A 10,554-nucleotide genomic window follows, 5' to 3' on the forward strand; every position below is an offset into this window, starting at 1 on the left:
TATATATAATTATATATATATAATTATTTGGTTTAGAAAATAGTGCAGGAGGTACATTATTAAGAATTTATAGTCAAGGTTAATCAAGAATAAGTGAGTAAAATAAAAATAATAATGACGTTAATAATTTCAAACACTGCATAAAGAATATTGATGATATGAAGTCAATTTTTTTTTTTCAGATCTACAAAATATGTTTCTTCTATGCCATTAGGATGAACACAGTTTTCACTTATGTTATCTTTTAAAAAGTATCAAGCTAGCATTGGAATCTCAGCTAACATCTTCCTTCTTCTCTTCCACATTTTTACATTCTTTCAGGATCACAGGCCTAAGACCCATGCCCTGGTCACCAGTCATTTGGCCTTTGTCCAGCTAGTAATGCTCTTCACTGCAATGGAGATTTTGTCTCCAGACATGTTTGAGTTACTGAATTTCAGAATAACTTTAGATGTAAAGCTTTGTTCTATGTGCACAAGGTGATGAGGGTCCTCTCCATCTGCACCACCTGCCTCCTGAGCATGCTGCAGGCCATTACCATCAGCCCCAGAACGTCCTGGTTGGTGAGATCTAAACATAAATTTACAAAATACAATATCCTGGGCTTATTCGTTTTTTGGTTTAGCAATTTGTCTTTCAGTAGTGATATGATAATCTACACTGTAGGTTATTCCAATGACTCAGATAATTTTGAATATCAGCAAATATTGCATACTTTTCCCAATGAATGTCATCATCAGGGTGCTATTTCTTATGCTGTTGTTATCCAGAGATGCCTTCTTCATAGGAATCATGCTCCTTTCAAGTGTATACATGCTGATTCTTTTGTCCAGGCATCAGAGGCACTCCCAGCGCTTTCACAGCAGCAGCCTTATATTAAGGACCTCCCTAGTGAAAATGGCCACCAAGACTTTCCTCATGCTGGTGAATTTCTTTGTGCTCATGTACTCAGTGGACTTCACTCTCTCATCCACAATGCCGTTATGCGTATTTGGCCCTGTCATCTATGGTGTCCACAAGTTTGTGGTCAATGCCTATGCCACTGTCAGTCCTCTGGTGCTAATCAGATCTGATAAAAGAGCCATCAATATTCTGCAAAAGTTTCAATGGAAGTGCCATCTATTTTTTTTTTTTTTTTCTGAGACGGAGTCTGGCTCTGTTGCCCAGGCTGGAGTGCAGTGGCGCAATCTCAGCTCACTGCAAGCTCCGCCTCCTGGGTTTCCGCCATTCTCCCGTCTCAGCCTCCAGTGTAGCTGGGACTATAGGCGCCCGCCACCTCGCCCGGCTAGTTTTTTGTATTTTTTTAGTAGAGACGGGGTTTCACCATGTTAGCCAGGATGGTCTCGATCTCCTGACCTCGTGATCCGCCCGTCTCGGCCTCCCAAAGTGCTGGGATTACAGGCTTGAGCCACCGCGCCTGGCCATGCCATCTATTTTTAACAAGTTGGTGATAAAATTTTCTAAAAATTATTTCTTCATAATCAAATTATACAAAAAACACATAACTTTCTTTCTGATTTAAATATGTGAATTGTACTTTTATAATATCTCAACAACTTTTAATTTTTTGGTGCGAAGAACTATGTGCTTTCCTCAGTTCAATGTCCACTATGATTTTGTATTCTCAAGGTCTGTCTCTCACCCCTTTATTTTAATTTTACCTTTATACAGGAAAACGTTATTTTCTTCTCGAGTACACTCTTACATGGCTCCTATTGGCAAACAAACCTCTCAGTTTTAATTTTTGAAATTATTTTAGTTTTTCTTCTTTATTGAAGATATTTAGCTACATTCAAATTCTAGCTTGAATAAAAATTTTTTAAGCATGATTTTAAAATTTGTTTTTAATTGAAGATAAAGTGTAAGTTTATTATGTACAAATGATGTTTTGAATTACATATAGATTATAAAATGGTTAAATCTAGCTAATTAACAAATGCATGATCTAAAAGTTATTATTTTTTGTGGTGAGAGCACTTAACATCAACTACTTTTCCATTTTTCAGGACTGCAATGCCATAATTAAGTATGGCTGCCATGTTGCACAACAGAGCTTGTAAAATGTATTTCTTCTCTCTAATTGTAATTATGTTTCCTTTGACCAACATCCTTGCATCCTCCCCACTAACCAACCCACACTCTGGTAATCACCATTCTACTCTCTACTTCTAAGAGATAAACTTGTTTAGATTCCACATTTGAATAAATTTCTGTGTTTTTTGTCTCTCTGTCTCTGGCTTATTTCATTTATCATAATATCCTCCAGGTTCATCTGTGTTGTCTTAAATGAATTCTGCCATTCATTTTGTTATGCCATATATTTGTGGCTGGATAGCATTTCATTGTGTTTACATACCATGTTGTCTTATCCATTTATTCTTTGATGGGCACTGTGATTGATTCCATATCTTGGCCACTGTCAATAGTGCTGTAATAAACATGGGAGTGTAGCTATCTCTTTAACATTCTGACTTTATTTCTTTTGTCCATATGCCCAGTTGTGGAATTGCTGGAACATACAGTAGTTCCATTTTTAGGCTGAGAAACTTCCACACTTGTTTTTCACAGTGGCTGTATTAATTTGTATTCAAACCAACAGTGTATAAGAGTTACCTTTATTCCACATCCTTGCCAACACTTGTTCTCTTTTGTTGTTTTGATTATGGCCATTCTAATTAAGATAAGGTAAGGTCTGGTAGTTTTTGATTTGCATCTCCCTGGAAGTAATAAACACCAAGATAGAGAAACTGAGAGATACAAGAGGACAGAAATGACTCAGTGATAAACACCATGGAGTCTCACCCAAAATTGGCACACTCTGATCCTCTAACCAAATGACAAGCCACAGTCCAATTACTTGTTTTAAAGAAAAATGAGGAAAAAAAATCACTAAATACAAGGACAGGCAAGGACAGTGTCCCCCTTTGGGCACGACAACTGGTTTTATGTGATAATTACAGCACCTCTTCTTGCAAACATTTGTATAAATGGAGGATTTTACTAAGGATGACAGACATCTAAGGTTCCCAAAGTTAAGAACTTTAAGTATTCCCAAATTGGTCTTCTTGTATGCTAAATTAGAGAAGTTAGTTTTCGGAATCATGAAAAATAAATGAGGGTTGTATTTTAGCTGGCGCCTAAAAACATCCAAAAGTGGAAATGATAAACTTCCTTCCTTCCAGAAAGGTAACAACAAAATATTTGAAACTACCTCAGAATTAAAGAAAAGTAGCAAAATCAGCTTCTAAAATCAGGAAGGTGCCAGAAACTGTCTTCTTTTTCTTCTCCCGAACCTCTGCTTTCTAAACTTCCTTGCCTGGATGATCTCATTTTTTTTCTGTTTCTCCTCCCCATATTCCTTCTTCTTAAACCACAAAGGGTCCAGAAATAGCTACAGAAGAAGAAAAATAGTAGTCATTTCTTTTAAAGCAAAACTCACAGAAGAATGGGTTCAAACATAAGATACACACTTTATACCAAGTCAGAATTAAGTGCTCCAATGTTTGGATTTCCTCATCTTGACACCTTAAGTTTGCCAAGGAATTCCAAATAATGCTTAAGACCTGTGATTCAGGGTTTTCAAACCAATATCAGCTAATTGATTTACTAGTCCTCCAAAACAAAGCCGAAGAATGCTACAAGGTAGCAAATTAGAAACAGCTTTAGCAGATTTTATCAAACTAAAGTGCAAATGGGAGAGAGAAGTGTAGGCAGTTTTGCAACTGCCTCTGTGGGAATTTACCACAGCTATTCCCCCTAATCCTACAGACTGGGCAAAATACAACAATGTAGTATATATCCCAGCAAAACCATACCTGATTATTATATCACATTTATTTTTATTTTTGTGGGTATACAGTAGTTGTGTGTATAAATGGGGTACATGAGATACTTTGATACAGGCATGCAATGTGTAATAATCACAGCATGGTAAATGGGGTATCTATCTCCTCAAGCATTTATTCTTTGTATTACCAAAATTCAATTATATTATTTCAGTTATTTTAAAAGCTACAACTAAATTATTATTGATTATAGTAATTGTCAATTATTGACAATTTCAGTGTTGTGGTATCAAGTACTACTGTTGTGCTATCAGTACAAACTGTGCTATCAGTACAAATACTACTGTTGTGCTATCAGCACAAATACCTTGTTGTGCAATCAAATAGTACCTCTACCTCTTATTCATTCTTTTAAACTATTTTTTGTACCCATTAACCATCCTCACTTCCCTGCATGCCCCTACCAAACCGCCCCCCTACTATGCTTCTCAGCCTCTGGTAACCATCCTTCTACTCTCTGTCTCCATGAAGTCAACTCAGTGGGATCCTCAGCTCCCACAAATAAGTGAGAACATGCAAAGTTTGTCTTTCTTTGGTTGGCTTATTTCATTTAATATAATGACCCTCATCCATGTTGTTATAAATGACAGGATCTCATTCTTTTTTTCTGGTTCCACTGTGTATATGTACCACATTTTCTTTATCCATTCATCTGTTGATTGACACTTACGTTGCTTCCAAATGTTGGCTATTTTCAACAATGCTGCAACAAACATGGGAATGTAGACATCTCTTCAATATACTGACTTCATTTCTTGCGAGTATATACTTAGCAGTGAAATTGAGTGAAATTGCTGGATTATATGGAAGCTCTATTTTAATTTTATGAGGAATCTCCAAGCCGTTTTCCATAGTGGTTGTGCAACTTACATTTCCACCAACAGTGTACCAGGCTTCCCATTTCTCCACATTCTCACTAGCATTTGCTGTTGCCTGACATTTGGACAAAATTCATTTTAACTGGGGTAAGATGATATCTCATTGTAGTTTTGATTTGCATATCTCTGATAACATACCTGCTTGCAATTCATATGTCTTCTTTCAAGAAATGTTTGTTGAAATATTTTGCCCATTTAAAAAATCAGATTACTAGGTTTTTTTCCCATACAGTAGTTTGAGCTGTTTATCTGTTCTAGTTATTAATCCCTTGTCAGATGAATAGTTTGCAAATATGTTCTCCTATTCTGTGGGTTGTCTCCTCACTTTGTTGATCATTTCCTTTGACATGCAGAAGATTTTCAACTTGATGTAACTTCATTTGTCCATATTTGCTTTGGTTGCCTGTGCTTGTGGGTTATTACTCAAGACATTTTTGCCAATACCTGGAGAGACTTTCCTCAATGTTTTCTTGTAGTTTTTAAATTTGAGGTCTTAGATTTAAGTATTTAGTCCACTTTGATTTGAGTTTTGTATATGGCAAAAGATAGGGGTTATAGGTTCATTCTTTTGCATGTAGATATCCAGTTTCCCCAGCATGATTTATTGAAGAGATTGTTTTTGCCCTAATTTAAGTTCTTGGCACCTTTGTCGAAAATGAATTCAGTGAAAATGTATAAAATTTTTTTCTGGATTGTCTGTTCAATTCCATTGGCTCATGTGTCTATTTTTATGCCAGTACCAGGGTGCTACAGTTACTATAGCTTTGTACTGTAATTTGAAGTCAGTTAATGTGAGTCCTGCATTTAATCTGTGAATTGCTTTGGGTAATGTAGACATTTTAACATACTAACACTTTCAATCCATGAACATGGAATATCTTTCACTTTTTGTGTCTTCAATTTATTTTATGATTGTATTATAGTTTTTATTGTAGAAATCTTTTACTTCTTTGGTTAATTTCTGTGTGTTTAGTTCTATTTGTGACTATTATAAATGGTATTTCTTTTTAATTTCTTTTTCAGATTGTTCACTCTTGGCATACAGAAATGCTACTGATTTTTGCCAGGCGCAGTGGCTCACGTCTGTAATCCCAGCACTTTTGGGAGACTGAGGCAGGCGGATAACGAGGTCAGGAGATTGAGACCATCCTGGCTAACACTGCGAAACCCTGTCTCTACTAAAAATACAAAAAAAATTAGCTGGGCGTGGTGGTGGTGGTCACCTGTAGTCCCAGCTCCTCGGGAGGCTGAGGCAGGAGAATGGCATGAATCCGGGAGGTGGAGCTTGCAGTGAGCCAAGATAGCGCCACCACACTCCAGCCTGGGTTACAGAGCAAGACTCCAACTCAAAAAAAAAAAAAAAAAAAAAAAAAGAAGTGCTACTCATTTTTATATCTTCATTTGTATCCTGAAACGCTACTGGATTTATCAGTTCTAGTAGTTTTTGTGGAGTCTGTAGGTTTTTTACAAATATAAGATTATATCATCTGCAAACTAGGATAATTTGTCTTCTTCCCTTCTATTTAGATGCCCTTTATTTCTCTCTATTGTCTGATTGCTCTTGCTAGGACTTCCAGAACTATGGGGAATAACAGTGGTGAAAGTGGGCATCCTGGTCATGTTCCAGATCTTAGAGAAGGGGATTTCAGTGTTTCCCCAGTCAGTATGACACTAGCTGTGGGTATGTCATATATGGCTTTTATTATGTTAATAATGTTCTTTCTCTACCCAAGTTCATGATGGTACGTTGAATTTTATCAAATGCTTTTTTCAGCCTTAATTTAAATTATTATAAGATCTTTGTCCTTCATTTTGTTGATGTGAGGTATCATATGGATTGATTTGCAACCATTCTTGCATCCTTGTGATAAATCACACATGGTCACGAAGAATGATCTGTTTAATGTAATGCTTAAAGGTTTGCTAGTATTTTGTTGAGGATTATTGCATCAATATTAATTGGAGATATTGTAGTTTTCTTTCTTTCTTTCTTTCTTTTTTTTTTTTTTTTGAGGCGGAGTCTTGCTGTCTCCCAGGCTGGAGTCCAGTGACCAGATCTCGGCTCTCTGCAAGCTCCGCCTCCCGGGTTTACACCATTCTCCTGCCTCAGCCTCCCGAGTAGCTGGGACTACAGGCGCCGCCACCACGCCTGGCTAGTTTTTTGTATTTTTTAGTAGAGACGGGGTTTCACCGTGTTAGCCAGGATAGTCTCCATCTCCTGACCTCGTGATCCGCCCGTCTCAGCCTCCCAAAGTGCTGGGATTACAGGCTTGAGCCACCGCGCCCGGCTGTAGTTTTCTTTCTTAAAGTGTCTTTGATTTTGGTATAAAGGTAATTATGGTGTTATAGAATGAGTTTGGAAGCATTCCCCATCTCTATTTTGTGGAATAGTTTCAGTAGGATTGGTGTTAGTTCTTTAAATGTTTGTTCGAGTTCAGTAGTAAAGCCATAGAATACTGGGCTTTCTTTACTGCGAGACATTTTATTACAACTTTGATCTCATTGTTATTGGTCTGTTCATGTTTTGTATTTCTTCATGTTTCAATTTTGGTGTGTTTCTTGGTGCTAGTCTTGCCCACTCAGACCTGCTCCATGCTCTCCATCAGACAGCTGGTGGTCCTTCTTGAAGGGTTCTTGAAGAGAACTAGCAGTTGGCCTGAAGCCCCTTGGCCTCATGCGGACTCTCCAATACTCATTGAACTTCATGGTGAGGGACAGGGGACCCACCCTGTCTCTCAGCTGGAAAGCAGGGAGTCCTTGTTCAAGGAAGCCCCTGGGGCAGCCGCAGGAGGCAGCCCTGGGAAAAAGCGCCCAAGGCCCCCCTCGACCGGCCATCCTGCCTCCTCTGCAGGACCTTCTCTTCCCCTCTTTCCCTCCCTCCTGAGGTGAAAAGGAGGGGAGGAGGCCATGGAGCCCACTGTGTCAGGGAAGCCTGGCCCTCCCTTTTGAGCCTCCAGGGGACTCTCATGGGTCTCACCCCCTTCTCCAGGACCTGGAAGCTTCTTTCCCTGAAGAGCCCTGAGCTCCAGTCCCAAGTGTCTCTTCCCCATTGCTTCCTGTTTCTCCTTTTGCCTCCACCACCACCATCAGGAGCTCACACTCCCTGCTTTTGGGCTTGAAATGTTGTACTATGTGCTTGACTCACTATCCTGCTTAATCTTCAAAATCACTCTATCTAGAAGACATTTTAGGCTGGGCATTGTGGCTGATGCCTGTAATCCCAGCACTTTGGGAGACCCAGATGGTCTGATTACTTGAGTGTATGAGTTACAGACCAGCCTGGGCAACATAGCAAGATCCTGTCTCTACAAACACAGAAAAAAAACTAGCAGGGTGCTGTGGCACATATATGTAATCCCAACTACTTGGGAGGCTGAGATGGGAGGATCGCTTGAGCCTGGGAAGTTGAGGCTGCAGTGAGCTGAGATCACGCCACTGCACTCCAGCCTGGGCAACAGACTGAGACTCTGTCTCAAAATAAAAATAAAAATAATGTAAAAAGTGAAATTGCCGAAATCACTCATTTAACCAATAAGATGAGCAACTACCTACCAGGGACAATAAAAGTTTAAAGGTGCCAAGAATTATGAAGGCAGTATTGAACTCACTTGAAATATGAACACCACATTGGGTGAATTTAGATAGGAAGGCCAAGGAGACATTCCTAGGAATATCATTATATATGGGAAAACACTGAAAAAAGACTCTGCAATGTTTGAGAAAATAATGGCCATAGAAAAAGATTTCATGGACCTTCCGGCTTATGAAAAAATCAACTGAAATTGCTTAACGTTAGGTTAGAGCATTAAAAAGGAAAAATAAGCCTTTATATAAGAAGATAATTGGAATAGGGGACAGGAATGACCCATTTCCCGGTCTCTGCCTAGAACAGGGCTGGGGAAAAAATCTGTGGTCATCACATTCACCATTGCATAAACACATATTCTTTCTATATGTCATCATGAAGCAAGTGCTACAAAGGCAAGGCAAGAAAAAGGAATAGAGAATACCGCTGGGTGCTTTTCTGTAGGGTGATCAGGAAAGGACTCACTGAAAAAGAGACATTAGAGCAGCGCAAGTGTGAGAGACAGAGTCATAGAGAGATCTGTGGGCAGAGGATTCCACGTGAGGGCAACAGACACTGCAAAGCCCCGGAGGCAGGGAGTGCTTGGCGTGCCTGAGGAGCCAGCAAAAGGTCAGTGGGGTTGGAATGGAGTGAGTGAGGAGTAATAGGGGCAGAACACATATGTCCTTAGAGATCATGGCTCTAGGTGTTTTGTTTTATTTTCCAATTTTTAAAATTGTGTTAAATTACACATAACATAAACTGTAGTAGTTTAACCATGCTTCAGTGAACAGTTCAGTAATATTAACACTCATATGGTTGTGCAACCATTACCACCATCCATCTCCAGAATTCTTTCCAACTTGTAAAACTGAAACCCTCTATCATTAAACAATAACTCTCCATTCTCCCTTCTACCCAGCCCCAGGCAAGCACCATTCTACTTTCTGTCTCTATGCATTTGACTATTCTTGGGACCTTATAAAAACAGAATCTATGGTATTTGTCTTTTGTGACCTATTTCACTTACTCTAACATCTTCAGGGTTATTTTAATAACATTTGTCAGAATTACCTTCCTTTTGAGAAATGAAGAATATTCCATTATATGTATAGACCACATATTGTTTATCCATTTATCTATCACTGACATTAGAATTGCCTCCATATTTAAGCTATTGGTGAATAATTCTGCTATGACCATGGATGTACCAATACTTCTTTGACCCTTCTTTGAATTCCTTTGTGTAGACACCCAGAAGGGAAGTGCTGGATCATGTGAGCCTCCACCCCACTGTCTGAAGTCGTCCTTAAGCCTCCACTCTGCTGTCCCCAGAGCTGCCACTGATGTTCTACCCTACTATCTGGGAGCTGGTCTGAGTCTGCACCCTGCTGTTCTTGGAGCCCAGAAAGCCCACCAGGGCTGGTCAAACTCCACCCCTCCCTTGATATCTCCTCCCAGGCATCAGCACTTTGGAAAAGCCATTATGTACCTTTTAATATCTAGGACAGGTGCCTCAGGAAGGCATGGAAGGCGTGGAGAGATCACCACCACCAGGTTATGGTGTCTCACCTGTGTCCACTGGCCCCATGCTGGTCCTTTAAGGGGTAAGAGCAGAACAGGCTGGGAGACTACACCTCTTTCATCAAAGTGGCCATAGATAAAGCCAGAAAGGAGACAGGAGAATGTGGTGCTGTGGGCAGGATGCTGAGGGCAGAGGCCCCTCCCCACAGGTCTGCCTGAGCAGATCAGGCAAGGAGGAGCTTCTAGCCTCCATCCAGGCAGGACTTCTAACCACTGCTAGAGGCCCCTTCTTGGGAGGTCCTGTCCCAGCCAAGGGCCAGCTCTAGAGACTTTTGTCCATTTTCCGTAAGACAGACATGATGCAGGTGGCTGTATCTGGGCCCCAGAACTTTCAGGACTGAGCCCTGGTGAAGACAGGAGGGCCCTGGATGTCCCTGTGCAGTCGATGCCTCTGGCTGGGACCATTCACCACCCAGATGCCTCCTCACTAGGTCTCTAAGCCTCACTGGTCATGTGAAAGGCCACGGGGCAGGGCTGGCATGGGTTCAGGGCTCCATGTGCTTCCTGAGAGGGATGAAGGGTTGCATCCCCCATAGCAGCCCAAGGCATAGTAGCCACTACTACCCCACTCAGTCTCAGTGAGCAGGCTTGTGGCGGATATAGGGGCCTGGTCCTCCAGTGGCAGGTAGGCAGGCAGCGGTGCCTCTCACTCCTCACACTCCGCTGGCAGCATATCCTCCAA

At 40.5% G+C, this 10,554-nt stretch overlaps 1 protein-coding gene across 1 annotated transcript; it reads left to right on the forward strand.

Moving 5' to 3' along the window:
* Window positions 1–234: 234 nt before the first annotated feature.
* On the forward strand, window positions 235–10,311 carry LOC104666775 (vomeronasal type-1 receptor 90-like). The gene is given in 5 exon segments (XM_030915327.1): window positions 235–430; window positions 433–676; window positions 678–1,114; window positions 7,293–7,430; window positions 10,163–10,311. Coding segments are annotated over 5 exon segments (1,164 nt in total).
* The last annotated feature ends 243 nt before the right edge of the window (window positions 10,312–10,554 follow it).

Source organism: Rhinopithecus roxellana, chromosome 13 (assembly GCF_007565055.1).
Source record: "Rhinopithecus roxellana isolate Shanxi Qingling chromosome 13, ASM756505v1, whole genome shotgun sequence".
Lineage (NCBI taxonomy): Eukaryota > Metazoa > Chordata > Mammalia > Primates > Cercopithecidae > Rhinopithecus > Rhinopithecus roxellana.